The sequence below is a fragment of the Schistocerca americana genome, chromosome 1, assembly GCF_021461395.2.
Source record: "Schistocerca americana isolate TAMUIC-IGC-003095 chromosome 1, iqSchAmer2.1, whole genome shotgun sequence".
NCBI classification, from domain to species: Eukaryota; Metazoa; Arthropoda; class Insecta; order Orthoptera; family Acrididae; genus Schistocerca; species Schistocerca americana.
The window spans coordinates 1,018,240,959-1,018,263,032 of NC_060119.1; the positions used below are offsets into that span (position 1 = coordinate 1,018,240,959).

Consider the following 22,074-nt stretch of genomic DNA (forward strand, 5'->3'; position numbering starts at 1 on the left):
CAATTCTACTGCAACCAACATACATTGCGCATAAGGACCACGAAGTTAAGATAAATTGGGCCTCATACGGAGGCATATAGACAGTCGTTTTCCCTCACTCTGTTTGCAAGTGGAACAGGAAGAGAAATAACTAGTAGTGGTACAGGGTACCCTCCGCCATGCACCGTATGGTGGCTTGTGGAGTATGTATGTAAATGTAGATGTAGATTTTTGCATCATGTTTTCCCTTGTTTGAAGTTCACTGCGAGGCCACTAGGAGCACTACTGTCATTCTCAACTGGGTATTTGTGTTGTCCTCATCATATCAGCATAAGCATGTCGTTCTCAGTTTCTCTATCGTCACATGGATCTTGAACTATTTATGATTTGGTGTTACGAAATGAACACTAATAACAGAGATAGACATAACTTTGTATTAGTGTAGGTTCTTTTGTGGTGCTGTATAAATGAGAGTAATGTTCTTGAAAGTTCATACATTCAGATAAATCTCTGAATATTAGTATTGCTTTGTAGCATTGTGCTACGTCGATGTAATTGTCCTTCCTGCAGTCTTCCATTTTAATACTAATTCTATAAATGCACGGAATCTGGGGTGAAGCTCGGAGTTGTGGCTGCTTTAAATGACGTGCCGACTAATTGGTCGCAGTATTGAGGTCACATCAAGGAAGCATCCTCTGTTGGGGTGTGTGTGCATGTAACAATTGTGCACGAGTGGCTGAACCCATCAGAGAATAGCGAACAATGAGAAGAGTGAGCTAGCCTGGCAGCAGCGTGCTGGCGGGAGATTTAAATGTGCTCGCTCACATAGCTATAAGTGGAATGTGGCATGCATGCGGTAGTCGAAAATTCTGTCGATACCGCATTCCTCTCTCCCTAAATTGTGCGCTGTTGTCGCATAGTGAAGTGCGGGTGACAATTAGGTAAAGTCTGTGCCGTAGTGCTACTGATTGCAGAATGGTACCAACTAAACTGCATCTTGACATTTGTCTTGCGAACCACCAGGAAAACCTGCTGAGAAATTGGAGATAGGACGTCCCTGCAGTGGCACTGTAAATGCCAACGGGTGCAGCAGCTGGTGGCTGTGGAGCTATCAATGACTGCGTAGGCAGGCAGGCAGCCAGGTAGGGGTCAATCTCCATGGCAGAAAAGTCAAAAGACCCATGTGCCTGGGCGTTAGGTACTGGCAAGGGCTGCCTATGGGCAGCAGGCTAGGTTACAGGCGGCTGTCGGCAGGTGCCTGATGCGCCATGGATGGTATAATGAGTGAGTGCAGCCAGACATCTGATTGAAAGTGCCAGATTTCCAGTTATGTGGCTTGATATAGATACAGAAGAAAACATGCAGCAGAGGGCAGTGCCGGTGACCCATGTAAGAGTTTAGCTGTTGAAGCATTGTGAGTAGGCATAGTGTGATAGGTGCTCATAAACAACAAAAATAAAACATTTTTCCTCTAGTGCAGAGCATGAACTTTGGACATCTTAGTCTTCAAAGTGCAGGCTAAACATTCAGCTTCACTGTTCGATTGAGATGGGAACAGTGCCATTCAGATATTTTGAATTCCATTATGTTGGCAAATTTGTTGAAATTATGATAAAGAAAATTGCAGACCATTGTCCTAAACAATTGTTTGTGACAAACCTTGTAAACAAAACAGGAGTGAGTGCTGTGATAGTGGTCAACTGTAGTAGTAGAGAGCATTGGAAAGACGAAAGGGTATTTGCTGTATGCATTGATAATGATGATTGATGTTATATTCCAGAAGGGACCATCAAAACTGTGTGACTATGATGCCAAGGAGTATCAGGTCTAGGCAAATTGGACAAAATTTTTGTTGTGGTGTTGCTGGATTCGCGCATGTGCACGCACCAGTGGGAAGTCATATCGTCTTTTTTTATCCAGCGTGAGCCACATACAATGCTGGAGCACTACCTGTTCAGTTCTAAAGATTCTCGAGTCCTCTATGTTGTAGTTCCAGCACACATTATTGCATAGATGCCGGAATCAGGACTCGCGCTGTTCTTCAGGACAGTGCAATAAAATTACACCATTCTGAAGAGAGAGGCTGTTGCGTTGTGCATGATATTTGGAAACTACTGCATCTGAAATTTATTTTTGATTGAAGCCAACTCATCCAAATGTACTACTTCAGCATTCTTAGTGACCAAGTTCAGTAACTGGGCGATCTGCTGAGAAACAATGGGAAAAGTTTGGAGTGCTTGTAAACAGAACAATCAGTTCAAAGAAAAGAAACTTGTGATGCATAGAAATCCAGATCATTTCCCTTATGTAAGCAAGACAGTGTGTTTGCTTTAGCATGCTGTGCCATAGGGTGTTAAAGAATTTCATGTTGATAATAGGAAAGAAATACACTCGTGCTCATAAATTAAGGATAATTGCAGAATGTGGTGCCATACAACATGGCACTACACAAAAGTGGCACTAATGACATAGGCACATAGGGAACACACACAACACAGATCTATAAGTCCACGGTATTGGTGATAAGTTGAGAAAATCGTCCCGAAATACATGTGCTACAAAACACAACTGTTTCCTGCGCATGTACCCCAACATCAATATGGTATATGATCACCATGCACAATGTGGTTTAGGTCTGGAGAACAGACAGACCACTCCATTCGCCTGATATCATCTGTTTCAAGGTACTCCTCCACAGTGGCAGCTCAGTGGGACTGTGCGTTATCATCCATCAGGAGGAAGGTTGAAAAGGCGGACATACTGGTGCAAAACGATGTGAAGATACACCTGACTTGTTACAGTTCCTCTGTCAAAGACATGCAGGGGTGTACATGCACCAATCATAATCCCACCCCACACCATGAAACCACGACGCCCATACAGGTCCCTTTCAAGGAAATTAAGGGGTTGGTATCTGGTTCGTGGTTCATGCCAGATCAAAACCCAGTGAGAATCACTGTTCAGACTGTACCTGGACTCGTCTGTGAACATAACCTGGGACCACTGTTCCAATGACGATGTACAGTGTTCTTGACACCAGGCTTTACAGGCTCTACTGTGACCAGGGGTCAGTGGAATGCACCTTGCAGGTCTCCGGGCAAATAAACCATGTCTGTTCAGTTGTCTGTAGACTGTGTGTCTGGAGGCAACTGTTCCAGTGCCTGTGGTAAGGTCCTGAGCAAGGCTACCTACAGTACTCCGTGGCCGTCTGTGGGCACTGTTGGTGAGATATCAGTCTTCTTTTGGTGTTGTACGCTGTGGACGCCCCATACTGTAGCGCCTGGACACGTTTCGTGTCTGCTGGAATCGTTGCCAAAATCTTGAGATCACACTTTGTGGCACACAGAGGGCCAGTGCTACGACCTGCTGTGTTTGACCAGCGTCCAGTCACCCTAGTATTCTACCCCTCATAACGTCATCAATATGTGTTCTTTGAGCCATTTTCAACACACAGTCGCCATTAGCATGTCTGAAAACGTTTGCACATTTACTCGCTGCACTGTACTCTTACATGTACCAATGCACCTCTGCGTATGTGGACTGCTGCCAGTGCTACCATGCATGGTCATACCCCGAGGTGATTTAAACCCGCAAACCATCCACCATTGTGTTGTTTCACCATGTATCCATTATCGTTAATTTATGAGCATGAGTGTGGCAACCAGTGTTGCAGTTTCTGTTCTGTACGATCAGATAAATCTTCTGCTGTATAAGAAAGATCAGTCAGTGGCTTATGATGAGTCAGAAGGAAAAATTTTCCATCTTGCAGGTATTGATGAAATATTTTGAGATGGTAAAGTATGGGTAAAACTTCCTTCTCCAGCCGACTGTAATTGAGTTGTGCCTTGTTCAGTGCCTTGGACACACATGCTTAGAGGGCATTCAGTTTTGCCAACTGTGTGGACAAACTGCCCCTATTCCATGTGGCGACGTGTCAGCTGCAAACACTACTGGTTTTTGCGGGTCGAAATGAATAAGACAAGGGCAGTTGAGCAATGCATATTTCAGTTTTGGAAAAGATTGTTGGCATTCTCCAGTCTATTTAAAAGGAACATTTTTGTGTCTGAGACAATGGAAAGGAGCAGGTATTTTCACTGCATTTAGAATGAATTTGATGTAGTCTGCAAAGGAAGGACAGCTTGGAGTTCTACATTTGTGGGAGAATACAGTCTCTTTATAGCCTCTAAATGCTTAATTGAGGGGTGAGTGCCATGGGCATCAATGACATGTACCTTGAAAAGCGAAAATTTCTGTAAATTACAAGAGGACTATTATCAATTAAAACTGGAAAAAGAGACTGCATATTTTTGAGATGGTGGTCCGGTGTTTCTCCGGATACACCAATGTCATCTAATTAATTTCAACAGGGACAGAACTTACGATGTCACTTGTTCAAGAAAGTATTGAAATGATGCAGGAGTGGAGACACTTCCGTGGGGAAGGCACTGTGTGGCATGGGGGGTTATGGTTGTGGTGTGGTGTAGTGGTTTGATCACTCTCTCTCTTCGTACTGTGCAATGCACAAATTCCACCTACCTCAGAACGGCATCTGATCGCCAGCCAGTTTCTCAGCATATGTAGATACTGTTCAGGCGGCATTAAAAGCAGCGTTTAAGAAAAACACCGTCAAAACTATCCTGTAATATCTTGTAACAATTTTCTGGTCGATGGCGATTGCCTCAGCTCTTTAGAAAAATGTCAGAATTCTGCAACAGGTTCTTTTATTTCTTTAGGTTCAAATTAAAACTTGCCAACAGCCCACATTTAATTAATGAATATCATCACTGTCCTCAGTTCACAGTTCAGACAACCCAGTACACACACACACACACACACACACACACACACACACACACACACAGGAGGCTGCCAGGAATGTACTTTAGTCAGACTCGAATTATTATGCGATTCACAGTCATTACTCTGCTACAATATGAGTTTCACATTCGGTCCTTTTACAGTGGATATCTAATAAAGAAAGTGCTCACAAAATATTCCATGGATGAATATGAAACATGCCATGCGGAATTTTACAAAGGCCAAAAGTTCACATGCGGTTCTCTTTCCAACAAAACAATGCAAAAACGTCCAAACTTCACAGAATTGTCTGTAAATGCAACTGATATTATGGCCACAAAATCTGAATGCGAGAAGCCAATTATTTCTTCATTTTACACATAATAAAGTCGGAAGCATTCAATGTGACCAACAAGTCCAATAGCTGACTAGCGACTGACTAATGCCATTCCTTCCAGAGCCTATAATTACTTCCAATGCACGGAAATGTTTAACTCTGATTGGTTGTTAGAAATGACCAGGCAATCAAAAAAATCTTTTGAGATCATTTTTGCACTAAAACTGTCCTACGCCAATCTTTATTCACAGATGCATTTGTCACTTCATCATGCAAATATTAATAAAATGTTTAATAAAACCAAACAAACACTAATCTTGAAATAACTTTAGAAAAAGATTACTCTACAAACGACTATTCTGGCTGCCTTCTTACAAAAGCAAGTACCCTTGGGCATAAATCAGCAAGGTGGGGAAAACGCAGCTTTCCCATGACACACTTATGCAATGCTGTACATGATATGATATTGAATCTTTATGTATGTCCCACATACACACTCTCACTCATTATCATTTACTCACACAACAACAAAAGAAAAGACATGCTCTCTCTACAAGAAAAATGTTTCATACAGGAGGACACAATTAAAAATCAAAATATTCTCTATAACCAGAAAAGCAACAACAGAAGACAGTCAAACTAATTCACAGTCTACCATAAACAATAAAAATCATTACTGAAGATGACTAATAGGAATATGTGGAAAATGTCTGGCACATAAGAATAAATTTCAGTTGCAAAAGACTGAAGTCGTCTTATATTTATGATGATAGATAAAGTGCACATACAGGTGAGAATGAGTCACGCTAAGATACAAGTGACTTTTTCTATCACCGCCACCGGCTCCAAAGCTTAGATCCGCACTGCAAAGTAATGCAATACATCTACATCTACATTTACACTCTGCAAGCCACCCAACAGTGTGTGGCGGAGGGCACTTTGCGTGCCACTGTCACTACCTCCCTTTCCTGTTCCAGTCGCGTCTGGTTCGCGGGAAGAACAACTACCGGAAAGCCTCCATGTGCACTCGAATTTCTCTAGTTTTACATTGGTGATCTCCTCGGGAGGTATAAGTAGGGGGAAGCAATATATTCGATACCTCATCCAGAAACGCACCCTCTCGAAACCTGGACAACAAGCTACACCGTGATGCAGAGCGCCTCTCTTGCAGAGTCTGCCACTTGAGTTTGCTAAACATCTCCGTAACGCTATCAGGCTTACCAAATAAACCTGTGACGAAACGCGCTCCCGTAAATGCTATTGCGTATTGACCCGTGGTGTTAAAACTGGTATGTTAAAAGCCAATGTGCATGTTAACCACCATTTTTTTTCTTTTTCCTCCTTATCCAGGGAAAGCTGAAGAAAAGCATTGCCAAAATAATTTTTTGAAAAGAATCTTCCACGTGCTAGGCTATCCTTAAGCTTATCAATATGAGGAAGCAGGAAGGAATCCATTACTGTTCGAGCATTAATGGTAGCATTAGAATATGCCTAAAGTCTTATCTTCCTGTTTGCTTTTCTTATCTTAAGAGGAGATGCCCATTGACTTGCAGAATTGGGTTTCAAAACTCTGATTTGTTCTAATTTGCTGAGTTCAGAAGTAGCTTCATCACAGATAGCGTGGGGTATGGGACGACTCCCATGAATTGTCCTGTAATGGGAATGTGAAAATTCTTCATGTATCCTTGTGTGTTGTTGAACAAATGCCCATATTTTTCACGTGGCTGAAGATTACTGCCTTGGGAGATCTGCATATCAGTAGTATGCACATCGTCCTGAATACGTAAACCAAATAAATCTGAAGCATCCATGCCCAAAATAATGGGACTAGAACAGGATCAACTACTGTGAGTAGCACTGATTTACTAGTATTTCTATATTTTGCTTGCAAAATGCACGTTCTAAGAACAGAAGTGCTTTCGCTATTGTAAGCCATCAGGTACAGGCATGGTTACTGTAAGTGAGGATGTCCCACTTGCTGAGAAATATTGTTATTAGTCAGTATGCATGAAGCACCGGTTTCTAACTGAAATAGTGGGGAGGGGGGATAAACAGTTTCAGGTTGACTTTTGAATAGGACTATTCATGTTCCGGAAGACTGCTTTTGTCTGAATTGTTATTGACAAAGTGTTTAGCTGTACTTGTAACAGAGATGAGCTGTTTAGAATGAGGCAAATTTTACACAGAATGTGAGTTGTTGCGCACACACTCTCTCTCTCTCTCTCTCTCTCTCTCTCTCTCTCTCTCTCTCTCTGTGTGTGTGTGTGTGTGTGTGTGTGTGTGTGTGTGTGTGTGTGTGTGTGTGTGTGTGTGTGACCTATTTCAATTGTCTTGAGTCACTACTTGGGTAGAGGAGACTCTGCTTTTTGTTTAAAGTGCAAGCACACTTGCTGTGTGTGCCTTGATTTATGGTAGTGTCAAAATTCTGTGAGGTGATGAAAACAGTTTTTGTGATCATGCATTAAATAAGATTTCATGCAAGTCTTTGGAAGATTTGAATGATATAAAGAAGTAGCTAAATGCCTCACATTGTGTTTATGCTGTTGATTGTGATTGTGGTTATCGTATGGCCTGCAAAACTGGGGCCACTTCCAGCTATCCGCAGTCAGCGTTTCAACAACAGGTGTGTTAAAAGAGAGTTAAGCAAAGTCTTGCACTTCCTGGGCTCCAATTACTTTAAACTATTCATTCAGACCAGTTATGCAATACTTTAGAATCTCGGCCCATATTCTTATATCGGCGAGGTTTTGAATAATGAGATCACAAAGCATTTTGTCTTAAAATGAGGCTCCACAAGAAGAGTTGAATTTACAATTCCTAATCGTGACCTTATGTTTAGCAATCCATTTCTTGTGAGATTGATTATTATGACGTGTGTGTGAAAAAAATTTGAAACAACCAGCAGCTGTGTGAATCTGAGCTTTGAAGGAGTTGTCTAATGTTTGAATAATGTCGTTGTAGGGGAGGGTTTGGTGCTGTGAAGGAACTGCACACAATCAGAAAATACACACTCCTACCCATGAAGAAAAGAAAGCTCATCGTGATACACCCGATACATTGTATGCAGTGAAATGTTCCTGTAGCTGCATGCTGTGCTTCAGTCATTGATATTTGTTGAGCTTGTCGTGCATCCAGCAATCTGCCAATAGTAGTGTGGAAAGAGATAATTTGTTGGCTCTGAAACTGAATAACTGCAACGAGTGGTTGCTCTCCAGAAGTTGTCTTTACATACACAAATTAGACATTTGAAATAGATAAGCGTTTCACACAAAAATTATGAAAAATGCTACATTTGCCAATTACTGCCACAGTGAAACACTCATCGCCAGGTCATGTCTGATGTGTTTGTAGTATCGGTGGTTGGTAAAGATGATAGGAAATCTACAAGAAGGTAACACATTAATAAGTTTATTTACAGTATGTGAACTTATATCTATCATCATAAATATAAGACGACTTCAGTCTTTTGCAACTGAAATTTAGTCTTATGTGCCAGATATTTTCCACATATTCCTATTAGTCATCTTCAGTAATGAGTGTGAGTGTATAATTTTGTATTTCTTTCTTTAAATTTTTTTTATTGTTTATGGTAGATTAGTTTGACTCTGTCTTCTGTTGTTGCTTTTCTGGTTATTGAGAATATTTTGATTTTTAATTATGTCCTTCTGTATGAAACATTTTTCCTGTAGAGAGAGCATGTCTTTTCTTTTGTTGTTATGGCATAAGACCACCATTTCTGTTTCTATCCCAATATGATGATTATTTTCTTTTATTAAATGTACTGCATATGTGAAATGGGTACAGTCACTCTTAAGTGTCCTTACATGATCTTTATACCAGATGTTGAAATTTCAAATAATTTACTACTTAAATAATTTTATGTTTATTATAGACCAACGAAGATGCCTAACATGAATAGGTGGCACATGTTTGGTACACAAGAATAAATTTGAGTTGCAAAATATGGGAGTTTTCTTATTTTTATGATGAAACAAAACCGAAATTACAATTGAAGAAAACTGCTGCAAATGTTAAAAATATAAAGAAAAGTTTGTACTACTGTAGGTTTTTCGTGGTGCTGAGCATATGCAACAAGAGTAATGGTCTTGAGAGTAACAAATAGTCTTGATAGCTGATTCAGTTACGTAAGTCTCTGAATGTGAGTAATGCTGAGTAGGGTTGTGCTATGTCAATGTAGTTTTCCTCACTCGCAGTAGGTGCTGTAGATAATGCACAGTCGTTACCCATTGGTTGTAGGGCTGTATTGTAACTCGCGCAACTGCAAATAAGTACTCAATTTTAAAAAACTGAAAATTACTCCACCATATACATGTGAGCTCAATAAAGCTCTGCCTACACACATAAGAGAACTGGAGAGTAAATGCTAGGGAGGTAGATTTTGTCACTGAACTGAAAAGCAGGCAGTGCTCATGGTGGGAAGTTGCCCTTCCTGGAAGAATACTAAAACTATCATAAAGGATGACTAAGAATCAGTTTCGTCTCTAGCAATGATTATGTAGAACCTCCCCATATGTGTTAATATTATTGGTAACTCATTCCTGCATTTCAGTGGTTTACTTTGTGGAAAAACAAATGCTCTCTGCTCCTCTGGTCATGTCAGTGCACTGTATCACCAGCGATTCATAAGGTGATTTGCAGAAGGATCAGTATAACTTTGTGAAACACACTGTAGTTACTTTTTGTGATATATTAGTGTAGTAAGTGGTGGGGACTTGCTGCTTGCTCTACAGTTTGAAAACCTACTGAGGAGGAAAGTACACAGCCAGTCTGGCAACCTGCCTTCCCTCTTGCAATCATCCTTCACCATCCATCAACCCTAGTCCTACCATGCCACCAGAGTACAATTTATGCTTTAATATGGCAGTACCACACTTAGATACGGTACACACATTTAATATTTGTTCCTAATCCACTTCGTTTTAAATTAAACATCAATTTTATACTTTTAAATCACTGCGTTTAATAATTTGTGATGGTGAAAATGATAGTGTGTTTCTTATAGGAAATTTAAGGTAGTTCAATTTTGTACTGGGAAACATTGCCATTAGAAACTGTGGTTTTAGTGTTGTTCAAGAAAATATAAAGAAGTGATGCTAGGAAATGGCTGTAGAAGCGTCAGAAATGCCAAAGAAACATTATTAACTCATAACATCTTTATTCCTGCCGAGTACAATGTGGCTTGGTGATATCAACGACCTTCCCAGAGTCCTTGCTGACTCGTAGCAATGACACCAGATCCGGGCCACGCAGTCTTGCTAGCACAGCGCCGCGTGCTGTGAGGTAGCGGAGGAATGCCCTTCCATCGGCCGCGCGTGGATGGCAGCGTCCGGCTTGCCGGCGGACAGCAGGTGGCTCCGGGTTGGAGTCCATGGTGCTGTCGGCACGAGAAGCGTTCTCGTAGTGCGGAGTGTACTCTATCCCACCCTGTCATCTTCCCTGCTCCTCCTGGTGGCTCATCCGCGGTGGACGGGCGGAATGGGCTGCAGTTCCCCAGCGTCGTCGGCTCACCCAGTTGTGACGGCGGATGCACAGGGCCAAGGCCCCGCACGATCTCAACGACGGCTCACTGATGTGGTCAGCAATGTCCGGTGAGCGAGTCTGCCGCGATGTCTGCTAATCCTGGGTTGATGATTGACAGCGGCAGCAGAGAGGACCGGAGCCGGTACTGTCCCCTCACGTCTGCTGCTGGATGGGCTGCCTTTACTGCAATATCTCCTTAATAAAGATTACCATGTCGATCACCGAGCTGAGCGCTACGCAGCGACCCAGTACACATCTAACTGAAAGTCTAAATGCGAGTGCAAGTGCCTTGTTGCTATCAAAGCTGGCGTATTTAAAGGAAGCACGAGCGACGTCCTGACGTCATGCTCATTTGTAATGACCGCATTCGTTCCACTTAGACTGCTGATTCATCTGTCGTACTCGCCCCTTAGGTGTTCTTGCGACAGAGTTACATGTTGTTGCGGCAGACTTACGCGAAGTTGTGAAATGCAGTACAGCTGACGCAATACCTCTGTCTTTCACTCTACGAAAGTCTCCATCTAACACACACCCGCGTGCTAAGCAATTCTCTCTCGCCTGTTATGCGTAACCAGGCCATTGCCCCTGCATGACAACACATTCCATACATGCGCAATCCTCTTAACTCTTGCCTAACCTACTGCCTCTGGCTCTCAGCATAGACAGCGAAACTTTGACAATATTCCTCGTTTCCAACTCTTTACTATTCCTCGACACTACAATGCTAATAACAAACTCGTAAGTTAAATTTCTGAGGTTGCTGCATCATTCATCACTGCTTTGGTGGAGTGCTATATTCATGAAAACTTGTCTCTTTCTAGGATCGCTCCATCGCTGTTTGGGACATGACGTCTGCAACGGAAATCATGCTGAGGCGTGTGTTAGTAGGTCATAGGGCAGCTGTGAATGTTGTAGACTTTGATGAAAAATACATAGTGTCGGCTTCTGGTGACAGAACTATTAAAGTGTGGAATACATCAACGTGTGAATTTGTGCGGACTCTTAACGGTCATAAACGAGGAATTGCGTGTCTACAGTATCGAGATCATCTTGTTGTCAGTGGGAGTTCTGATAACACCATCAGGTGATGTTACTTAGATTTTGGATTTAGTTTCCTTTCTGTAGTATGTATTTCTGTCTGATTATATTTTAGTGATATTATGTGAGTATTTTCTAGTAATTGGAAAAGAGGTGTTAAGGTAGGAATGAAGGCAAAAAAACTTCAAGTAAACGTTTTTGAATTTTTTGCTTGATGCCCTTCCTCGTTATAAATCTTAAATTGCTGTGGGAGAAATTACTATTATTTCAACAGCACTATGGAAAGTGAGATTCCATGATTATTTTTCATTTTCCTGATTTGTGATAACAGTTATTCAATTTTGTGCTAAAATACATAGTTCTAAGCAGCCTGACCTTCAGTGGCATTTATGTTACCTGCATTTTCCTGCATCTCTGAGGAATGAAGATTTTGATTTTGCGGTTTAATACCTTCTAATCTAGTGATTCTGTGTCAGTTCTGTTTTACTCATTTATGATAGTGACTAAAGTATGGGCCATTTACTATTAATAATCCATCTGTTGCCACAATTCTGTGCACAATTCTCAAATTCTCAGTGCAGTCTTGGTTATTATTCTTCTGCTTCGACCGCCCCGCCCCGCCGCCTCTCCCTTGCTCCCTTAATTCTCACTGCAGTTAGTTTACACATAGCCTGGTCATCAGTGTAACACATTCTGTGGAAATGGTTTCGGTGTTCCACTGCTGTTACTTGTGGAACAGAAGATAGTGAAGTGGAAATATATTGTTCCATATTTCGCTCCAGTGTAGAGAGATAATTAGGTTGTCAAAATGCAATCGGCATTTCTCTGTTCAACACTGAGGAAAAAGAAAAAACTTAGTGAGTCTTGAAATTCCAGGGAGGAATTATTTTTGCCCAGTTTACTGCATGAGTTAGGAAACATTAAAACAATGTTAACGAACTTAAGATTTAATTTTTCCATTAACAGGGTGTCTTTTTATGTTTCCTTTGTAATATTATTATTGTTGCAGTCTTTGGGGAAATTAGTCAGAAATTACAGGTCTATTAAACTACTCTATAATCACAAGCTGCAACATTGTCACGAATAAAACAGCAACCCACTTATACAATAAGTTTCCTTTAATTTACGTATATGGTCACACTTTTTGTTAACAGATTACCATTTTCAGTCTATAATGACCATCATAATATTTGTTTTATAAAAACAGAGTCCTAATGTACTGCAGTCATAGTGGCATTGTGAAATGTTAAATGCAGAATCAGCACCAGCATCGCTCGTTTTGAACAGTACTGCTACTGACGGCAATTTGTGCACGTTTTTATATATATTTGATGATGCTGGTGCTGATTTTGTATTTAACATTTGACGTTGCCACTATGGCTGCAGTTACATTAGGACTCTTGTTTTTATAAAACAGATATGATGATGGTAATTATAGACCAAAACCGGTAATCTGTTAAAAACAAGTTTGCGACCATAGATGTAAATTAAAGGAAACTTACTTTAAATATCTTTTCAATGTGAAGGGGGTGACTCAATAAACGTTGATGAAAGTTACCAAAGATGAGCAATGCTGGCCTACCTATTAATACAAGTGAGTGAGCACTTGTGAATGGCTAGGGAATGTCACACTTGTCCACAGTGATACCGCACTCTCACACTCACTTGCATATAGGCTGTGAATTTGCAGTGCGTGCGTGTGTGCGTGCGTGTGTGCGTAGTGTGCTTCCTTATTGCAATGTGTGGGGCAGCATGAGGCGGCTTGAACCAACACGGAAAATATCCCCATCTTATCGACTGAGACAGCGCACACTGACAGCCAGGTGGTGGTGCCAACGGGCATAGTCTCATAGCTGCTGGTGAGATGCAAGAGAGATTCTTTGCCTGCTTGTGGCGCACTGGCTAGCAACGTTCTACACTGACAGAATTGAGACACATGTTCTGCAATCTTTCTTAAGCAAATTTACCCAAGTTATTTGGTAAAAGAATTGAGTTTTATGTTGCTTGTAGCGGTAGTATAGGTCAGCTTCATGGTGAAATGCTCGTCGTCTCACTAATGCTCCTACTTATTGCGATATTCACATTTAAGTAAGACACTGTGTGAAACTCAAAAAGCTTGCAATGAAAAATGTGGGTTGCTATGGTTTTGTGTTTGGTACATATTACACCATATGGTGTTGCATATGAAATTTAGCTATCATACTGAATTTGTCACAAGACCACTTTGAGGGGTGGTCTCTCTCTCTCTCTCTCTCTCTCTCTCTCTCTCTCTCTCTCTCTCTCTCTGTGTGTGTGTGTGTGTGTGTGTGTGTGTGTGTGTGTGTGTGTGTGTGTGTGTGTGTGTCAAAGGCCTTGTTGGCCAAAAGCTTACATTGTGACTTGACAGTCTTTTTGTTGTGCCTATCTGGCCTATCTGCAACTCCGTATCTGTGCTATATAGATAGTAACAACTGCTCTTTTTGTAATATTGTTACATTCCCTCCGGGATATTCCATTTTTAAAACATAACATTTTACTTCTATGTTCCTGAATACCATTGAGGTTTTCTGTAAGCTATTAACCTCTTTGTTGCCAGTAGCTTGTTTAATACAACACTGTTTAACAATTACGTTGCAATAACTACTGCAAGTCCAGTTTGTTCAAATTACACTGTGTTTTGGCAAAAGAAGCAAAATTAAATGTGTCACGAGAAAAACATAGCCGTTACTCATAAATGATAATGCTTCTTCGAATGAGGAAAGGTTAACAATTCAGACAAAAATAACATGCCAGTTGTGTTGCACTTTGGCGGAATAATTTAACTTGTCTTATTTTTAATTATGAGCAGCTGAAGTGGAAATTTAGCAGTGGGTTTTCTCTCTGTTCTTCATCTGAGAAATATGAAAATAAATTGCAGAAAATGTTGTACCATCTTTCTGTTTCTATCCCCATTCAGAGTATAGTGGTGATCTTCTTCATCTTAATTGTCATTTGATGTGTTGAAGATAGAATAGAGAGAGGCTGCATTTTTGCTGCAGAGTAAAACTGACTTGGTAAAACTCTTTTGTAACTCTGAAGCTGTGAACACAATGGCAACTTGCAGAACCTTGCCAGAAATTTGACTGTCAGATTAACTGCCGAATTAAAAGATATTTGTAGTAAGATGATTCATTGGCTCACTCTGTACATGGATGGGAATGGGAAGATGGTATGCTACTTGTTCCACTTTTTCACTTGTTAGAGTGTAGAAATATAATACTTTAGTAAGTTTCTTCCAGCTGTTCATTGCTAAAGGTAAGCTGGATTTTAGAATACCCTGGAAATTGCAATATAATGGGCAGATTTATTTTTATCTGACGTGTTACACTTTTCCACTACAGAAGTGTAAATAGTGATGAGTTTTGAGTAATGCATATGGTTCATTTATCTAGAGGTCACATTAAATTTTGCCTCTTTTCCCAAACTCGTCTTGCAGTAGCTATTGCCACAGAATGTTGAAAAAGTGTCATATTAAACAAGCAATAGATGATAGGAGAGGTCAATATCTTTACAGAAGTTCTCATTGTGTTGGATAGCAGTAACAAAAGAAAAGAAATTTCACTTTTATTTTTATACTACCAAATTGTTTTTTCACTAGCTATTGATGACTTTCTAAAAAAATTACGGTAGTGGATTGAAAAGAATCTTAAAAAAGGTATACGGCTTCAGCTCTGTCGATGTAGATAAGAAAGTTCCAAATGTTAACCAAATGGCAAAATACTCACTTCCCATTTTGATACCTGGAATGGTATGAGATATAAGGTATGTAATCAATATTTCTTTCTCTTGTGCATGCATTTGGAAGTAAGCGTGCTACGTGAAACCCATTTTCTCAAGACTGGAGGTAGAACAATTCACTTTGTTAGCTAAATTTCATATGCAGTGACGTAAGGTAGGTGTGGGTGTGTGTGGGTGTGTGTGTGTGTGTGTGTGTGTGTGTGTGTGTGTGTGTGTGTGTGTATGTGTGTGTGCCATATTTTTCATTGCAAACTTTTAACTTCGCACAGTGTCTTACTTAAATGTGAATATTGCAATAAGTATGACCATTAGAAGATAAAGAGCATTTCACCATGAAGTAGGTACAGAGAGCTCTGAGTACCATAATTTTTCTTTGTATTTTCTCGTGCAGATTTACGGTTTCGCAGTTTCATCAGCGACCAGCAGTAACATCCAGTATTAAAATATATCTTCAATTTTTGTTGTACGTAATCATATGCTGTGGTAATATTTGATGAATCTCAGATATGCAGCATATACCGTATTTACTTGAATCTAAGCCGCACTTTTTTCTGGTTTTTGTAGTCCAAAAAACCGCCTGCGGCTTAGAATCGAGTGCAAAGTAAGCGGAAGTTCTGAAAAATGTTGGTAGGTGCCGCCACAACTGACTTCCGCCGTCGATTATATGTAGCGCTGCATGGGCATGCTTTGCCGGCACAAAGATAAATACTAGCGCCAAAACCTCCGCGTCAGTAAATAAATTTAAAAAAAAGGGCGGAAGACGAGCCTCCTTCTCCGCCCAGAGTTTCGACCACTGCATTTTATACATTATCCACGAAGTAAATACAAATTCCGTATTGTTCATCTTCGAATGTAGCAGCATTTCGATGTACTACAAAAATCCGACTGGCAAGACTGGGATGTTTTGTCAATATGGCCAACCCTACGTTCTGAATTTTTCCCTACCTGTGGGAAGAGATGGTTGCTAATAGGAACTTTTATGAATTGTGAATCACATACAGTATTCTCTTCGCCATAAGAATAATACGAATATAAACATTTTGCCGTGTATTCTTTCGTGTTTGCTGCTATCTCATTTAAATCCTGTCTACCTAATAAACTACAAAACTAGGGTGAGACAACAGCAAACGCGGAAGAATATACATATAATGTCATGTTTATATTCGTTTTATTCTTATGCCTAACAGTGATACAGTCAGAAATGAAGCACGGCAATTGACTCGATTTTTAAATCTAAGATGACTCTAATTTCTGTGCAGAATGTAATGTACTAAAGAGGCATCTGCAAAGATTTTCAAACGGAGAAAAATTTTCGCTAAACTCTCGTTCAGAACGCTTTCTATCAAAAGCAGTCTATTATTTGGTTCTTGTTGATCATTATCAAAGAAAGCTGCGGTGTAAGTAACAACAAATAGCAGTTTCTTGCCATTGTTTTCCTATGAATCGATTCCTCTCTTTTTTTTTTTATTGTAAGCGGCGGTAGCGCGCACAAAAACAAGCCATGCCGCGAGCGGGTACAGGCCGTAAACACTCATCAGAATGCGACAAACAACTTATGACACAGTACAGTAATGCATTTTCAGCTTAGAGTGACGTAAACACCTATAACAAAGAGAACGGCACTTACCAGATCAAAGCAAAATAAGCAATCAATTCAAGCCAGACGAGGCACGTTAAAAAGGAAAGGTACCCGTATAAATACGGACGGAACGCGTGACGCATAGCAATGGCTACCTAGTAAAGCTTAACTGCTAAGCTTACGACTCGAACCTACTGTAGCTGTATCGTCATTCATTCGACCTAAATTGTGTCTCATATTACAATGGGCCAACTTTGTTTCGATTTGGAGGTGTGGCCTAAAACTTTTCTCTCTCCTTGAATTTAGAGTCTCAAATTTCGGGTGCGGCTTAGATTCGAGAAAATTTTTTATCTTGATTCGAGTCTCATTTTTCAGGTGCGGCGTAGATTCGAGTAAATACGGTACTTTTTCCATAGAAAACATGGAAACTGGACCACTACAAAGAAATTCTAATTCCAAAAAACACTCCAATGCTTGTTAGGCCCATTAGTGCTTCTGTGTTGTGACGAAGCTGTATAGAGTGGAGGCACCTATTTCCTGAAATAGTTCTTGATAATTTTGAGCATTTATTGCTAGCTTTCTTTTATAAGTCTGCCCATCTCGTAAATCCACAATGATAGTTTTCTTGAAATAAAAGTTGATATGTGTGGAATGGAGACACCGAAAAACACAAATTACCTTCTTACCCATCTGGATATTATATCCTGATTCTTAACAATCTGGATATTATATTCTGGACTTTCCATCATTTAAATTATAATCTTAAGATTTTTGCATGTCAAAAATGTAATATTGACTTCACCACTGCCGGCCGCTGGTGGCCGAGCGGTTCTAGGCGCTTCAGTCTGGAACCACGCGACCGCTACGGTCACAGGTTCGAATCCTGCCTCGGGCATGGATGTGTGTGATGTCCTTGGGTTAGTTAGGTTTAAGTAGTTCTAAGTTCTAGCGGACTGACGACCACAGATGTTAAGTCCCATAGCGCTCAGAGCCATTTTGAACCATTTTTGAACTTCACCACTGTAACATGTAGTATGTCTTTGAGAATTGTGCTGGTGTGGATTACTGAAGTTTGACAAAAGTTTGAGATTATGAATGTATTACCTACTGTTTTTTAATTAGAACAGCATCTTTTATTAAAGTATGACTGTTACAGACTTTGGGACATTGAATGTGGAGCCTGTTTACGTGTTCTTGAAGGCCACGAAGAATTGGTTAGGTGTATTAGGTTTGACAGCAAAAGGATTGTCAGCGGTGCATACGATGGGTAAGTAATAAATGCTCTGTTGTTATATACTAGGTGCATGTCAGTGTGTGTCAAAATGATTTGAATAGTGTGTGCATTGGGTCAGTGTTGGAGAAATGGTTTCTTTACTCCAGTTTCTTAAGATGATTTGATTGAGGGTTGCAATAAAAATTGTGTAATTTACTTTTATGTTGATTGGTGTGCTATGTAATGGGAAGTTTCACCATAGTTTTGTACTTGTGATTGAAATATTTATGTAACTCGTGATTATTTTTTTTTTTTTTCCACTGCATTATTACTGGAGTAAATCTAGAGTGTCAACACACTCTTTTTTTTTTTTTTTTTCCAGGAAAATTAAGGTCTGGGACTTGGTAGCTGCCTTAGATCCTCGTGCTCCTGCAAGTACGTTGTGCCTACGAACTCTTGTGGTAAGTTAAGCCAAGATGGCCTGCACACTGTTGAATTGTAATCATTATCCCCTCCCCCCTCCCCTCCCCCTCCCTCCCCTCCCCCCTCCCTCCCTCCCCTCCCCCCTCCCTCCCCTCCCCCCTCCCTCCCCTCCCCCCTCACTCCCCTCCCCCCTCACTCCCCTCCCCCCTCCCTCCCCTCCCCCCCCTCCCTCACCCTCGCCCCCCCCCCACCCCCCCCACACACACACACACCCCTACCTTTGGTTTTGTTTATAGCCTTTGATAGCAATAATAAATTTTGGTTTCAAAAGACTGTTTTTAGGCTAAAATAGGGTTTATGGTATCCGATGTGTTACACTCTTATTTACATGGACAGAAGCACAAACATTACAGAATTTTTAAGTTGTGCCTAACTTTTGAAGAAATTAATTTGGTGAATATTGCAGCCAACTAAACTAAAAATTTAACTATTTCTGTTCCGCCAACAAATTCAATGTGTCAGAACTTGTGATTCTACATTACGTGCTGTAGGCAGTTACGTGTATAATAGTTTTTGTAAGGTCCTTGGTGGAATATAACTAATAGAAGGCATAAAAATGGTGACATTTTCAGTCTTGTGTGTTTCTGAACCTTCTCATGATCTTTTCCTAGTCTTTCATTAGTGGTTTAAAGAAAATCATCTTTTGTATGTGCTCTCAATTTTAACAGAACCTTAAGTTTGCTTAGAGAATCTGTTTCTATGCAGATAAATGGCTGGTAATATATTTTAAATAACAGTTTCATTGATCTTGAGTTTTGCTTTCTAGGAACATACGGGAAGAGTCTTCCGCCTCCAGTTTGATGAGTTCCAAATTGTTAGCAGCTCTCATGACGACACCATTCTAGTATGGGATTTCCTGAACTGCAACCCGCCAGAAGGAACGCCCCAGCAGCAAACGTCTATGGTGCACGTTGACATCCGCTCTCCAACACGCACGTACACTTACATCTCAAAGTAATTATGTACAGTGATGGCTCTTCCAGACCAGGACACAATCAGGGCTGTAGTATGTTAAAATATTTTTTTTTAATTTCAGACTGTCATAATTACATGACCAAGACATACAAAGAAAAAACTGAAATATTATATAGACATGTGTATGGTCCCAGTTGGTCTGTTCTGAATCTTAGTGATGGAGCATTGGTGCAACGTACCTGATTGGGTATATATGAATTTTTAACAGTATTGTGTGTTCAGTCAGAGGTATAACTTCCCAAGCAGACTGATTCCTTCACAGTGGCTACAAATAGAGTGAACAATCTCTTTTATTCAGAGACAGTATGTACTAATGGCATAAATGGGTATTGAACATAAACGTGGCCCCCCTCTCTGGTTCTGTGTGCACACTTCTCCTTGTTTTCACATATATATTTGTCAGTTGCTGTGTGGTCAGTTAATTTCTAGGTTGCTACTGTTATTTTGACCAAAACTCCTTAAGGTTATTTTCTTTATTGATCTCAGTAAGGTACAAAGAAACTTTCAGTGTGAGTGACAGATGCAGGAAAATTCAACCCAAAGAAGGATCAGTTTGTGGTTGATTAGGTGTAGTGCATAACACATACGAGGCCAGTGTACAGTCATGTGAAAAATGTTCCTTTTAATAGTTTCAGAAGTAAAGATCTCCAACTTTGAAGATGCTACAAAATCAGAAGACAGAATTACTGTCCAGTACTTGTCTTTGAAAAGTGAAATATTAATACTGCTTATAGGAACACATAAAAGTACACATTATTGTAGTGTTCAGAACTACTAGTTATTCATCTTGGGGTTAAGAGACAGATAGGTTGGGGAAGGTTAAATAGGAATGGCAGGTCACTTCAGGTAGAGGGAACCCATTTTTCACACACTAGATTCTACTACATCCTGGAATAACACAAACCTCAATCAGTTACCAAATATGTTCTTGACTTGTCTAAACTGTGTCAGCTTTTAAGAATGCAAGAGTCAGATGTCATAAGCACTGTGTTGGGGACTCAGAAGAGTATTTCTTTTTAAGCTAGTTCAGAGCACCTTGTATTGTCACTAGGGAAAAGTCTCTGAGCATAATGTTTGTATTTGTGTGGTAGTCTTGTAATGAAAAGGCATGGAATTCTGCCACTGTAGACTACATTGTGCCTGTAGTAAAGCACTGCCAGGGTTTGTAAGACACTGTTTGCCTTAATCCAGCAAAATGCAAAAATGTGATGTGGAGTAAAAAAATGTTGGGTGCCACTAGGTGCAAAAACCTCAACTACAGAATCTCTGAAGCTAAGTACAGTATATGTGGAAATCCCCCAATACAATAAACAAACATCTATGTTAAATTAATCTAAAGTGAAGGATGCAAAATTTACTGAATTACTGAGATAGTAAGTTATTGAATAATGTTTACATTAAAAAACTGCAAATATGGGAACCCTAAGGGCAAATTGAATTTGGAATCTTATTATTTTTGAAAATTTATTTATGTAGTTAATATTGATGTGGGAGCAGAGTACCTGCCCTTCACTAGCTTGACGTTCTTAGGGTATGCCATATTAACTTGTTGTTTTTGTAAGTGGGCTCTTGTACTGTTTTGCTTACTCGATCTGAGTTCCCTTCACATGTATGTTGGAGATTTACAATAAACATTTTGGAATATGACAATTGGTGCTAATAAATTTCACTACTCTGAGGGCCAGGTAATTGGCTAAGTGAGGAAGTTGCTATCTATGGATACTTCTTGTTTGTGTTCATATGTGTCAGGAGCCTGAGAGGTAAACATGATTCAAAGAATTTGTCTGTGTGTGTCCTTTGCTTCTCCCTCCACAAAAATCTTTACAGTTAGTTCCCTTGTTAATGCTTTGTAGAAAGTGAAGATATCGAAAGAGGTTTTTGCCACGAATATAAGAATGACTCGGTCTGCTTCATGGAATAAATATAAACAATAGTAAAGTGAATAACCTGCTGCATCAATGACATGTATTAAATATAACATACAAAAGTAAAATTTCATAGTACTGTTTATTAAAGATTGAAATGTTACACAGCCCTGATTGTGAATGAGGAGATGTGTGTGGAATGAAGAAAACATCTTTACTAGTCTTTTGGTGATATCAGATTGCTTCATCTTGAGTATGTTCAAATGTTTCACGTTGCTTCTCTTAACTTGTATTCCCTAATTCTTCATGGGTGATTACCATTGCTGTTGTAAATATGTTGGAAACAGTCTTGTTTTACTTAAGTCTACCTTCTTTGCTGCTGATGGATTGTTGCACAAAAGTGATGTGTGTATCCATGCAGCAACAGTTATGTAATTTGTGTGAACAACACATCAAAATACTTTTTAATCTTCTTGTTGATTCTATACTTCCACATCTAGTATTAATCCTT

At 40.0% G+C, this 22,074-nt stretch overlaps 1 protein-coding gene across 5 annotated transcripts in view; it reads left to right on the plus strand.

Annotated features, from left to right (window-relative positions):
• The window catches only part of LOC124616324 (beta-TrCP), a 116,163-nt gene that overhangs the window by 75,288 nt on the left and 18,801 nt on the right, over positions 1-22,074 (plus strand). The window contains exons 7-11 of one of the 5 annotated variants that reach the window (XM_047144633.1): positions 11,476-11,738; positions 18,184-18,294; positions 18,623-18,701; positions 19,490-19,677; positions 19,760-20,004. In XM_047144633.1, coding sequence (XP_047000589.1) covers positions 11,476-11,738; positions 18,184-18,294; positions 18,623-18,701; positions 19,490-19,677; positions 19,760-19,769 — 651 coding nt within the window. In that variant the 3' untranslated portion in view covers positions 19,770-20,004. Of the gene's footprint in view, positions 1-11,475; positions 11,739-18,183; positions 18,295-18,622; positions 18,702-19,489; positions 19,678-19,759; positions 20,005-22,074 lie in introns of those variants that run through there. The other 4 variants (XM_047144640.1, XM_047144656.1, XM_047144648.1 and 1 more) reach the window with 4 other exon arrangements.